Here is a 13,421-nt window from a genome sequence, read left to right as displayed (position 1 = left end):
AGTGTAATGCTTGGGCCTCTCACTGTGCTATGATACTTATATTTTCAGCAAAGTGTGTGTGTGTGTGTGTGTGTGTGTGTGTGTGTGTGTGTGTGTGTGTGTGTGTGTGTGTGTGTGTGTGTGTGTAGGCCATCTTTTAGCTGATGTCTCATCATAAAAAACAATAAAGTAAATGAAGTGAAATGAAACATTTGACGCATTTGCTTGTTTGCTTGCCACATAAGGCCACATGAGGGAGTTAAAGTATACTTTTTTCTTTTATGTTAGGCTGCTTTTAAATTCCTCCTTCATTAGGAAGCTTAATGTAATACGATCATTTCAGTGCTTTCACAGAAGTCGTGCAGATCTTGAAACCATAACTCCATCAGGCTGAAGAAGGTATTAAAAGATTTATTTCATGTGCCTTTCAAACTTGGTTTACTGTATAAAAATCCATTTTACAACACTCACATAATAAGGCTTTCTCACTCGGATCTTATTGCAAAAACAACATTTCTGTTAATAAATGGGACATATTTGTGTTGCCAATGACTGGCTTGAAGAAGAGCTCTGTGACGAGGCTGTGGCTGACAGTCTGAATGCTGGAAGCTGCTAGAAGGATGTGACTGAAGCGAACAGTGTCCTCGGGGTGCAGGAGGTGAATGACTTCTTGGAGAGCTCTGTGAGCTTCCTGTTGCAGCCCTTCAATGAACAGCGAGGCACTCAATCCTTGAACAGCTGTAATAGATAAAGAGAAGTTTAAGTTCATAATGCATATCAACAAACTAATTAGCTTGTTAACTGTTAAGGCACAGCTAATAAAAATGTCTTACCTGGGTTAAACAACAAAGCGCCCTTCAGGTAAGCATATTCCTTCGGACTGAGATTGAGATTCCACAGGTAATGCAAGCAAGTTCTCAATTTGTGGACTCCGGCAAGAGTTGGTCGGTGAGCCTCCCTTTCAGTGAGTCCTGGTCCGAGCAGAATCTGTCTAAGGATACTTGAATTTGGAACATCAGTCACTTCAAAGACTATCTTTTCTTGGGCAAGACCCAGAACAAATAAAGGAAGCCAGCAGTGTCTTAACAGCGATGACTGATCTCCTGAGGGAAGCTGACTGAAGGATGGTAAACTTTTCACAAAGCAGATGGTTTTGACCAGCACGCTGGAGGCAACTTGGCAGGTGGCCGTTGGGTCCTTCAGGCAAACAGTCCTCCTCTGCTCACAGTGGCAGTTGTGTGCTGTTACGTTCTGGTCCAGTTTGGTGTTGAGGTAGCCACTCTCCCTCCCACTCAAGATGTTGTAAAGAATAGCGTGAGGATGCTGATCCAGGTAATGAGAGCAGGTGCCGTGTGTTATCTCTTCCAGAGGAAACATCATGAAAGAAGAAGTATCCCCAGAGTGCTCTCAGAAGGAAAGAAAGCAGGCTGGTAAGCTGCAGAAAGCATGAACGGTGTCATGCAGTGCCTACACATGACTCCAGAAATGCAGGGCCTATTTATCAGGATGTCACCTGCTAACGACAAGCCCAGCCTTGACCCTCCTTTTTTAAACCATTGCGTTTCAGGGAAAAAAAACTGACCGTATACTCACCATGCAGAGGGAGCTAGGTTCCCTCCACGTGGCGGCGATAAGGCTAGTTAAACTCAGCAGCTGCAGGGAAGTGGAATACAGAAGCTGGTGGGGTCAATGGCATTTATCATGTTTACCTCAGTCATAACTCAACCTGTACCAGTCTATCAAGGACTGCCGGGGTCAACGCACAAGCTGCCACCTGACCTGTGCCCCAGTTACTCCTTGGAACAGCATGAAAGGGCATAATTACTTAATTACTCTTTTTTTATATGGGTTTTGAGGATTACAACTGTGCTGCTGGTTTCAGAAAACTCTTACATTTCTAAATCATTTAGTTTCCTGGTACAAATTCTGCCTTCATTGGGTTTACTTGACTGTAATAATGAAAGATATTGCGTAATAAGCATCTTGTATATATCAACATACAGGCCTCAAACTGTTTTGGAAATCTAAAAAAAAAAAAAAAAAAAAAAAAAAAAAGCAAGCTGAGTCAGTTTGATCCCATATGAGTTCACAGATATATAATCTGAGCCACAGACAGAGTTGTGAACTCTGCTCCTTATCACTTTCTGATAGTATATGTGGTGATTTAATCATCAGTGAAAATGCTTTTTATGATGTATAACATGTAGTATAATGTTAGTAAGAATTTTACATCTAACATCTTAAATGTATTGGCAGCTGGCTTATTCTTTGAGACAACCATTAAACTTGTATAAACCATCCAGCTGCAACCATAATTGTAATTTAGGCTACAATTTTTGGGGGGGATTTTTTTTTTTTGCCATTTTTCCCAGAAATGGCAAATATTTGAGAAATTAATATTAACACTTAAGTTGAAGTCAATCAATACCTTTAATGTGAAATTGCATAAATAAATTATTAAAATTCACCTGATACAAGTTTAATGATTTCCCAGTTCAATGGGAAATCATCCATCCATCCATCCATTTTCTATGCCACTTATCCCTTTCAGGGTCGTGGTGGGGCCAGAGCCTATCTGGGCTGTCAGCGGGTGAGAGGCGGGGTACACCCTGGACCGGTCACCAGCCGATCCCGGGGCACATACACACAACCAGTCACACTCACACTCACACCTAGGGGCAATTTAGAGTCACCAATCAACCTAATGAGCGTGTTTTTGGTCTGTGGGAGGAAGCCGGAGTACCCGGAGAGAACCCACGCATGCACGGGAAGAACATGCTAACTTCACACAGAATATAACCCGGGAATCGAACCTGCGACCTTCTTGCTGTGAGGCACGCGCACTACCTGCTGCGCCACCGTGCAGCCCAATGGGAAATCAATAAATATGAAATAGGCATATATATGAATTACATGAAATACATCTATTAAAAAACAAATGTAATATATTGCCTAATATAAACAAATGAAAAGTATTTTCATTCCATCGTAATTAATCTTGACACAGAAGCCAACATCCTTTATTTATTCAGTTGAACGAGGCTGAGCATGCTGCTAACCTAGCGGGCTAACTAAGTAAGCTGGTTTGTGACTTTAGTTTATTGCTTTGCATCAACCACCTCAAAATTATATCACTTTCTTTGGCACCACCTCAGTCTGAAATGCCAAAACCTAAACGTGTTGGATGCTCAATCTTTCTTAAATAGCTTAAAGTATAAATTAACACATGGCAGACCATTTCTGTGGCTTTTCCTCAGTGACTTTAAAATGTCTTGCAGGTACAGCAGTGATCAGCGCTGCAGGTGCTGCATGGAACAGATGGAACACCTGCTGTGAAATCACTGACTGGTGTAACAGTTCGCAAATGAGAGTTCCATCCATCCATTGTCTATACCCGACTATCCATTTCGGGGTTCCTCTCCAGAAAATTCTCGCTCTTCCTGGTCGCCTCAGATGATCCCCAAAACAATTCTCTCACTTTATTGGATATTTCGGCTGTCATTTAAAATTTAGTCTTCCAATTGGCCAAAGCAAGCGTAGGCGGGGTTTGTTGCCAGGAAATGAGTAGCGTGACTCTGCGGGCCTCATACTGTTGCTAACCCACTTTTCTGCTTGTCATCTCGCAGATAGCATTTTATTCAGATTTTTTGTAATAAACCAAAATGGGTGAAGATGAAGAAAAGTATGACGGCATGTTGCTTGTTATGGCGCAACAACACGAAGGAGGGGTACAAGAGGTAAGTCAGTGAGTTGCTGACATGCTAAAGCTACCGTGCTAATGCTGTAGGTAATGTGGTTAGCCTGTAAGCTAATAGGCGCACCACGCCTGTAACGTTTAGCATTCACGTATAGAAAGAGGAAACAACTATTTTACAGGTTTTGGTTAATGTTGTATCATTATTAATAGGCATTCTTGTTGGACAGACAACATCCTTACGTTGTTAACATGTGGGGTGTTGTTTAATTCGGCAAACGTGACTAACACAGCAGCAAGAAATTTCAAGATCTCATTTTAGCTCTTAAACTCAATTTCATGAGGGTCTGTTTTCTGAAATAAGATGTCTTGAGTATTCGTTATACAAGTAAACCTTCAATGTAGCGGTGAGCTGCTGGGTCTTGGCTGGATTGTGTCAAATGGCTGAAATTTCTAGAACAATCTTAATTTTCCTTCCGCGCATTAAGAAAGGAACATTTGAGTCAGTGAAAGGATGAAAATGATCTTGTTCAGTAGTTTGCCTGACCATATTCAATGCAAAGATTTGCAGATAGATGAAAAAAGAAATGGTTAAAGGTTGTGGAGGATTGGAAGAAGAATTGTGATGTACATGTGGATAATATGCAAATGAAGCATGAAGCTGCAGCTAAAGGTGCAGTTACACTGATGCCACTAAGAAGTGCAAGCATGAAGCATATTTATAGACATCAAGTCATGTCAACAATTCTCTTTTATAAATTAAAGTCAATCTATGGGATGGGAAAGAATGATTGCCTATTTTTCTCTCTACAGTTGGTAAACACATTTTTCAGTTTCCTGCGCCGCAAAACTGATTTCTTCACTGGTGGTGATTCAGGGGCTCCAGAGAAGGTGAGCACTGCTAGTGTATCTGACATTTAAGACTACATACTGTCCTGTGCAGGTACAGAGGAACACGTCCACTTATCTCAAATTTCTCGCCATCTCTGTCTTTCAGCTTGTCAAAGATGCTTTTGCCCACCACAGTAAGCTTGCGCTGAAGGCCCACAAAGACAAGCTGATGAAGCAGGAGAAGGAAAAGAAAGAGAAAGCTGAAAGAGCAGCCAAGCTAGCAGAGGATGAGAGGAAAAAGAAAAATGAAGATGGTCCCAGAATCCAGGAACTGACAGATGAAGAAGCAGAGAAACTTCAGTCTGAACTTGACAAGGTGAAATCTGTGCCAAATGAGAACCACTGCCTTTGTTTTGTTGAGAATATTACTATATTTATTTTTTGGATTATGTGTATTTTAGAAGAAGAACGAAGAGGAGAAGAAGGTGAACGCAACAACAAATGCAGAACAGTCATCTGACAAAGCAGAAAAGGAGAAGGGGGTGAGTGAACAGTTGGAGAGTGAAACGTCAGTCAAAGAGTTTGGTGTTGAGCATCAGAATCTGGCTCTGCAGATGTACTCATCTTAACTTCCATTTCCCCAGTCTGACTCAGAAGGAGAGGAGGATGAGAAGGACAAGGATAAGCTGAAGCCTAATGCAGGAAACGGAGCTGACCTGCCAAACTACAAGTGGACGCAGAGCCTGTCTGAAATTGATGTGAGTGCCTTTTGACTTCAGGGTTATGCTTTTACTAACACTTCTGCATCACCAACTTCTTGCTGCTTAGACAGCCAGATTTTTGCCAAAAGCTGTTGGCAGTGACCTCACAAGACAGATCCTCACCTCTTTTCCAAACTGTTCTGAAATAACAGGCACAGTTGTACTCGCCTGTGCATTGTACTAACCTGGACCTTTGTTCTAATGAGCATGTGCTTGTCCTATGTCACTTGTCTGCCCAGTAATGTTTATTTTTAACACTGATTTCATATTTATGTTCAGGCTAGTGCCTGAATTTATCAAAAATCAGTGTTCACTTGAATGTTGTTAATATTGTATGCTCACACCATTTACTAGGTAGGAAATTTTTCATTTGTTATACCAAATGAATTGCACCACTATATATGTGGAATTCAAAGGTTGGAGCACATGCATGCTGTGCACGGCGGAAATGTGTCCAAAGGGATTTGAATTTTATACCGAGATGGAACAAAGGGATGAAAAACAAAGATTGTGGCAGGTGACAGTGTTCATGTTGGCACAGGAATTACCTTAAAAAGAAACACAGTTGCAGACTGTGCTGTCTTTCTGTGCACGTTTCACACTCCTGGCTCTATTTTTTGACAAAACAAGAGGACACAGAGCCTGATGGAAAAGGTGAAGACTAGAAGAAGGAAAAGAGCTTTCCAATGTGACTAGTGAACTAACACCGACAGGTGGCTGACATGACAGGAGCTGCTGAAAACAATGAGTACTAAAACCCAATTATAAAATGTGTCATATTTGTCCAGTGTAGTAATACAGATTGGTACTGATTTGGCATCACTGGGTCACATGACATGGAAAAAAAATGGCCTTTGCATTTTTTTGTCAGAGTTTTCAGCAAACGTGGCAGCCAATAATACAAAGGTTAAATAGGCAGGCAAAACCCTGGTATTTATGCCACAGCAGCTGTTGAGTTACAGGACCGTAACCAGCACCCCGCAAATGTTGCCCAGTGTGTTGATCTTTGGAGGGAGGAGGTTCCATGGAGAGTTTGTAAAAGCGCCTCACCCTTAAATTTACATTAACTGATTATTTTTTGCACTAGCAGAAACAAGTTGTGAACACAACATTGACATATTATAACCTTTTAAGTTTAATTAATTAGCAAACAGTTGCTTGTTTGCACGTCCAGCATTTACAGAGCAACATGATCCTTCATATGGAGTCATGTTTGTGGCCACCTGGCAAATAGAAGGCAAATATTCACTCTGTTTTAGCTCTGTTTTTGCTCTCCATCAACTCCATAGAAAAATATCTGGCTCTTAAGCTGCTAAGTGTTCCATTATGCTCACTAGCTAGATGATAACTGTGTCTGTCTGCTGTTTGGTGCTGAGCAGGTGGTGTAAAGAGGGTTTTTGGAGCTTTTTCTCTGAAGCTGCCCGGTTCAGTGTAAATGACATAATGACAGCAGTGAGAGTGAACCCAATCAGTAAAACTGAAGTCAGACAGTTAAACTGTTAAGCTGTTAAGTGATGCACTGTTATTGTAAAAATATTGATTCTAGCCACGTTTAAGGGCAGTACACACCAGCAGTGTATGAGGTGTCAGCCCACCATTTCCCATTGTTTTCTATGTAAGACCATACTCTGGTGGTGTCTTGACACACACCATTGCTGGTTGACACACCTCACCTCATGGGGATAGTGTTGACATGCATCTTCCCTGGAGGGAAGCAGCTCCTTTGTCGTGTCAAACAACATTTTATGTCATTTATTACCACAACCATTGCAGTCCACAGTATATACTACACATGGTTTTACAGGGACACACTGCTTTGCCATTACTTAATGACACATAATTCTATTTTATGAATCATTAATTTATCTAATCTTCATTTAGTAAGTGTAGCTGTCACATTCCAGCAAATGTGCATCTTGCCACTGAGCATCCATCCATCCATCCATCCATCCATCCATCCATCCATCCATCCATCCATCCATCCATCCATCCACCCATCCACCCATCCATCTTCTCCCGGTTCATCCGGGGCCGGGTCGCGGGGGCAGCAGTCTGAGCAGGGACACCCAAACTTCCCTCTCCCCGGACACTTCCTCTAGCTCTTCCGGGGGGATCCCGAGGCGTTCCCAGGCCAGCCGAGCAACATAATCACTCCAGTCACTCCAGTGTGTCCTGGGTCTTCCTCTGGGCCTCCTCCCGGTGGGGCATGCCTGGAACACCTCCCTAGGGTGGTCTTCCAGGCAGCTGACTCAGCTGACTCCTCTCGATGTGGAGGAGCAGCGACTCTACTCTGAGCTCCTCCCGGGTGACAGAGCTCCTCACCCTATCTCTAAGGGAGCGCCCCGCCACCCTGCGGAGGAAACTCATTTCAGCCGCTTGTATCTGGGACCTCGTTCTTTCGGTCATGACCCAAAGTTCATGAGCATAGGTGAGGGTAGGAACGTAGATTGACCGGTAAATCGAGAGCTTCGCCTTTTGGCTCAGCTCCTTCTTCACCACAACAGACCGATACAGCGACCGCATTACTGTTGCCGCTGCACCGATCCGCCTGTCAATCTCTTGCTCCATCTTCCCTCACTTGTGAACAAGATCCCAAGATACTTAAACTTCTCCACTTGAGGCAGAAACTCTCCCCCAACCTGTTCGTACATAAATGATCTAAATCATTCATCTTTAAGCTTTACGTGGTTCAGACCCAGAAGAATTGTAAGTAGCAGCTTAGACCCAGTGTGCCAGTCTTAACAGTTACCAGTCACCAGCACCAGGTGTTTCCACCCTCACTGTCCTCTGCTGCTTGACATTGTAATCTTCATAGCCATCAATAAAGCAGAATCTAATTCACAGTTTCAATTTTAACATCCTCCTGCAGCTGGTTGTGCCTTTTGATGTCAAGTTCCGCATTAAGGGCAGAGATGTAGTGGTGGACATCCAGCGACGCTCCATCAAGGTCGGCCTGAAGGGACAGCCCCCTGTTATAGAAGGGCAGCTTTACAACGAGGTGAAGGTAGAGGAAAGCTCCTGGCTCCTCGACGATGGCAAGGTGGTTACAGTCCACTTGGAAAAGGTGAGAACAGAGAAGTGTGTGTGTACCACTACAGACAGACTATGACCATTGGTTTGTGAACTGCTGAGTTGTTGTGCCTCATCATTCTTTCATTTCAGATTAATAAAATGGAGTGGTGGAGCAAGATTGTTACCACAGATCCAGAAATTAACACCAAGAAAGTCTGTCCAGAGAACTCAAAGGTAAAAGATGTTCGGTTAAGCCTTGAGGTGTATTCTGCCCCCCGATGCGTCTGGCCTGTCCTCACTATATGCTTTTCCCGCTGAGCAGCTGTCAGACCTGGACGGAGAGACGCGTGGGATGGTGGAGAAGATGATGTATGACCAAAGGCAGAAATCAATGGGCCTGCCTACATCTGAAGAGCAGAAAAAACAAGAAATTCTTAAAAAGTAAGTTTCACATGACTGCAGAATAATGCACCTGCTCATTTGCTTTAAAGATCTTTCATTTTCCGTCAGCCGGCATCTGTGCTGCTTTATTGGTGAAGTCTCCAAAGCAGACTCTGTATCCATAGTCAGTTTAATAGAATCTTTATGGTGTATAAAGATTTTATTGGAAAGGTGAATTTGAGAGCCTGTCTACTTTTGCCTTCAGTGTTACATATTTGTGCTCAAGGCCAGGCTCGCCTGCTGTAAGTGCAGGCAATAAAAGATAACATCGGGCTTGTACCAGCTTCTGCCACGCACAGACGTGACCTGGTTCACGGAGACACATCTGACCTGAAACCAGTGGGATTCTTTCACTCTATGTTTAAACTGCCATGTTATCTTGGTGAAAGTTTATTTTAATTTCCCTTTGTGATGGTGGCACATGATAACTCATGGTAACCTCACGTAGACCACAGGTGGTCCCAGATGGTCGATTTGGGTTTTGGTGTGCTAACATTCCTGTGGTTTTGCATATGTAGCCCATTAGCTACATATTGCGCCATTGTTTTCAGCTGGTGTCTGTGTCTACAAGGTGATTCTCACAGTTTTACGCTGAGATGTGTAATCCATCACGACGAGGTGCGTGAATCTTTTGTCAGTGTTTTGTCAAACGGTTGCAGCCACAGACCCTTTTTGAAGCATCTGTGGAAAAAGTTGTTCAAAGCCTGCTGTGTCTCCAGAGGAGCTGTGTGGAGTCAATGTTCGTCATGTGATGTCACCTCGTCAGCATCAGTCGGGTCTGAAGAGAACATGTCTGAAACTGGAAACAGTCTGTGGGTGTGGAGTTAGAAAGAAGATGCTGCTCGTCTCCGCTGCAGGCTATATTAGCCACTGCTAGCATAACACATCCAACTCTGACTGAGCTGTCGGTGGTCCAGTAGCATTGTGGGTAATGTAGGCATTCTTGACAATGACAAGGTGACTCTGAAAGTTCAAACTTCAGAATGTCTTTTAACACACTGACTGGACGAGTGTCAGAATAATTGTTGCTCGGAGCAACTCAAATATAAAGGCAGCGTGTTCCCTGTGATGGATTACTGTGGTCAAACAAGTTTCAGGTCTCTGCAGCTTGTTTCTGATTTGATTGCCTCTGATTTTGCAGTCAATTTAACTGAAACCAAAGTCATCTCATGAGTAAAAAGTCTGCTTAAAGAGAATGGTCAGCCATAAAGTGAAGTATGTCCCACTCATGGCAAATGAGCTGAAACATAAAACCACCTGTGTGCTGTTTTAATTTGCATATTAAAGAACTGCTGCAGCTCCTTGATGCTGAAAAATGCAGAGTGACCTCTGATGATTGTTCAGGACATGGCACTCATGATGTTAGTGGGTCATTTTAGGAACAGTAGCCTGAGTTGTGGTCCAGCCATGAGGAGTCATGTTAAATATTAAACAGAGCAGGAGGTAACTGAGATAAGACTTGGATGTGACCGAGCATCAGAGCTTTCAGGCGGATGTGGATTCTCTCTTATCACAGTTGGTCATAAATGACTCCTCTACGTCCTCTGCTGCTCTCAGTTTAGACCAGAGGAGACATGTCTGCTGTTCTGTTGACCTCCACTTCCTCTTTAAACTTGTTAAAGCTGCCTCTCAGGGTCTTGTATAGTTTTATAGAAGTTAAACAATACTACTGTGGTGACTGTAGTCAAGATAGCTGCTCTGAGATGTTTTATTGACACAAAGGTCAAATGTTGTCCGTCCAATCAAATGTGAGGGGTGATGCATCTTTTTCCAGTTTTAAGCCCGGTCGTCAGAAGGAGCTGCTTTAGCTGAAGTTGAAAAATGTCCTGTCTGTGCACAGCAGGGGAATGACAGCAAGCCATCCACACACCAGCAAGAGAAAAGTTTTGGCTGCGCTATTATGTAGAAAGTGAATAAACAAATAAAAACGTGGAGAAATAAATGCACCAGAACCAATCTGTCATTTAGAAAATGGTTTTCTAAATTTAATGCGATGCGTATTCCCTTAACAGAGTCACATTTTCTTTACTAAGGAAATCATTCTGTATTAAAAAAACAGCCTGACTTCGTCTTCCTTTTGTGGACAGCGTCTCATCTCCTCTGTGACTCTGACATCTTGTGTATCTCTGCAGGTTCATGGCTCAGCACCCAGAGATGGATTTCTCTAAAGCCAAATTCAGCTGAGACTGGTTGCTGTCAGCTTCACCTGTCCAATCCACCTTACGGTTCATGTCCATCATATCGGAGCCAGCATCAAACCCCCCGCCCGCCGCTTCTTCTGGTGTCTCCACACTGGACATGGTTTTTGTTGACTAACATGTCTTGAGTACATGAGTTCATGCTTTGCTTTTTTTTGTCATGATAACAAGCTTGATGACTGTAAAGCTCACATTGTCCCATTGCAAGCCATCTCAATATTTAAAGATGTGTCTGGATTTTTTAATAAATGAATTTAAAATCAAAGCGATGTCATGTTTCACTGCGCTGTCAGGACAGCCCGGTAGGTGAGTGTCTGTGCCCCAGTATAGCAGAATGAAATGGAAAATGATTGCAAGCAGTCAAGTTCAAACTCTTATATACACACTCTTATACACAACTTTATATTTCTGTGTAATCACATGACTACAGTCCCTTACTTTCACTGAGTGAGTGTATTCATCAAATCAATGAGTGGATGTGCCAGAATTTCCTTCAGCTTAATGCAGATAAAACAGAAGTGATTGTATTTGGCCCAAAAAATGAAAGGTCAAAGATCAGTGCTCAACTTAACTCCATGTCACTGACAACAACAGATAAAGCCAGAAATCTTGGTGTAATTATTGATTCTGACCTGAATTTTAACAACCATTTAAAGCTCATTACCAAATCAGCCTAGTACCACCTGAAAAATATAACCAGAATCAAGGGATATCTGTCCAAAGAAGACATGGAAAAACTGGTTCATGCATTCATTTTCAGTAGGTTGGACTATTGCAATGGAGTCTTTACTGGCCTAAACAAAAAATCAATTAAGCAACTACAGCTGATCCAAAATGCTGCTGCACGAGTCCTTACAAACACCAGAAAAATGGACCATATCACACCAGTCCTCAGATCACTACATTGGCTTCCTGTGAGTCAAAGAATAGACTTTAAAATCTTACTGTTGGTCTACAAAGCATTAAATGGTCTAGGACCAAAATATATTCTAGATTTATTAACTCCATATGAAGCATCCAGACCCCTCAGGTGATCAGGGACAGGTCTATTGTGTGTTCCCAGAATGAGAACCAAACAAAGTGAAGCAGCTTTCAGTTATTATGCTCCTCACCTGTGGAACATTCTCCCTGCACACCTGAGGTCTGCACCAACTGTCAGCTCATTTAAATCAGGGTTGAAAACATTATTATTTGCTAAAGCTTTTACTTAAAGTGAATATATCTGCTCAATGATTTTAATCATTCTAAATGCTGAATTATTGTCTTTTACTGGCTTCTGTTTTTAATTTTCCTTTAAATGTATTTTATTTTTGTTTTTCTATTCTCTTCTAATTTCTCTCTCTCTTCTCTTTCTTTTTCTATGTATGATTTTAATGTATTTTTATGCTTCTGTAAAGCACTTTGAATTGCCTGGTGTATGAATTGTGCTATACAAATGAATTTGCCTTGCCTTGCCTTAAACTTTTGCCTGCTCATCTTGGTATTTTTACTGCTGTTTGATTGAGAAGTTCATAACCTTGAAGAGTTCAAGGCCAAGAGTGATGATTTTAACAGTCATCAGAGTCACTGAACTCAGCCATATATTCTGTTTGGATCACATCCAAAGGCGACTGGAGGACACAGAGCCAGGTTTCATGAAGTTGTCCCCATGCAGGATAATTACACTGCTCAGAAAAAAATTTAGGGAATACTTAATGATCACAGTATAACACCAAGTCAGCACAGTCTCAAGAGCATGAGCATACCAGGAGACCGGTCGTTGCACAAGGAGTGCTGGCCAGGGCCGTAGAAGATCACCCTGCTGCAGGTATCCGGTATCTGCTCCTTTGTCTGAGGAGGAACAGGAGGAGCACTGCCGGAGCCCTACGAAATGACCTCCAGCAGGCTACTGGTGCGCATGTTTCTGACCAAACTGTCAGACACAGACTCCATGAGGGTGGCATGAGGGCCCAACAGGCATCAAAGAGTCTGGAGACTCTGTGGTGAACGTTATGCTGCCTGTAACATCATCCAACATGACCGCTTTGGCAGTCATAGCCGATGGTCCCCTGACGGCTGTGACGTACAGGGATGAAATCGATTGTCAGACCTCACGCTGGTGCAGTGAGCCCTGGGTTCATGGGTTTGAATCCTGCCCTCAGTGGATTGATGATTTTGGTTTCCATTGACTGTTGTTACATAATTTGGTTCTCAACAAATTATGCAATGATCAGTTAAGATTTTCAACTTGAATAATTTGTTCATCATGATCCGATGTGTGATTTAAGTGTTGCCTTCATTTTTTTTGAGCAGTGCACATATAGTGAATGTCCTGATGTGCTGCTGTGGATGGCATGGGGTTATTTTTTGGTTAAGTTTATATTTAAAAGGTGACTTTTGAAATGGTCATATTTTTCACTTCATTACTTGTGTACCATTGAAATGCTTAGCCACTGTGCAGAGGTAGCAAAGATTTTTTGCTTTGGGCCACAAGGGAGCAGTGTTCTCCTTTTAGTGTAAAGAGTG

General features: G+C 42.5%; 2 protein-coding genes across 2 annotated transcripts; one reads left to right on the top strand and one right to left on the bottom strand.

Annotated features, from left to right (window-relative positions):
• Positions 1 to 376: 376 nt before the first annotated feature.
• Positions 377 to 1,359, bottom strand: LOC139346254 (nuclear receptor subfamily 0 group B member 2-like). The gene is made up of 2 exons (XM_070985245.1): positions 813 to 1,359; positions 377 to 717 (listed from the first exon to the last, which is right to left on the bottom strand). The coding sequence occupies exons 1-2, from the start codon at positions 1,357 to 1,359 to the stop codon at positions 476 to 478; spliced, it is 789 nt and encodes a 262-aa protein (XP_070841346.1). The 3' UTR covers positions 377 to 475.
• Positions 1,360 to 3,523: 2,164 nt separating this feature from the next.
• nudc (nudC nuclear distribution protein) lies at positions 3,524 to 12,390 on the top strand. The gene is made up of 9 exons (XM_070985389.1): positions 3,524 to 3,716; positions 4,487 to 4,564; positions 4,671 to 4,880; positions 4,966 to 5,046; positions 5,149 to 5,262; positions 8,135 to 8,329; positions 8,428 to 8,511; positions 8,600 to 8,718; positions 10,851 to 12,390. The coding sequence occupies exons 1-9, from the start codon at positions 3,642 to 3,644 to the stop codon at positions 10,900 to 10,902; spliced, it is 1,008 nt and encodes a 335-aa protein (XP_070841490.1). The 5' UTR covers positions 3,524 to 3,641; the 3' UTR covers positions 10,903 to 12,390.
• Positions 12,391 to 13,421: the final 1,031 nt, after the last annotated feature.

Source organism: Chaetodon trifascialis, chromosome 17 (genome assembly GCF_039877785.1).
Source record: "Chaetodon trifascialis isolate fChaTrf1 chromosome 17, fChaTrf1.hap1, whole genome shotgun sequence".
NCBI classification, from domain to species: domain Eukaryota; kingdom Metazoa; phylum Chordata; class Actinopteri; order Chaetodontiformes; family Chaetodontidae; genus Chaetodon; species Chaetodon trifascialis.
This window is presented reverse-complemented; position numbering and strand designations above follow the sequence as displayed.

Bases quoted from the DNA above. Each gene is read 5' to 3' on its own strand.
- LOC139346254 (XM_070985245.1), bottom strand. From the start codon at position 1,359: ATGATGTTTCCTCTGGAAGAGATAACACACGGCACCTGCTCTCATTAC. The intron at 718-812 runs GTAAGACATTTT...TATCTATTACAG, and splicing joins CGCTTTGTTGTTTAACCCAG to CTGTTCAAGGATTGAGTGCC.
- nudc (XM_070985389.1), top strand. From the start codon at position 3,642: ATGGGTGAAGATGAAGAAAAGTATGACGGCATGTTGCTTGTTATGGCG. The intron at 4,881-4,965 runs GTGAAATCTGTG...TGTGTATTTTAG, and splicing joins TTCAGTCTGAACTTGACAAG to AAGAAGAACGAAGAGGAGAA. The intron at 5,263-8,134 runs GTGAGTGCCTTT...ATCCTCCTGCAG, and splicing joins AGAGCCTGTCTGAAATTGAT to CTGGTTGTGCCTTTTGATGT.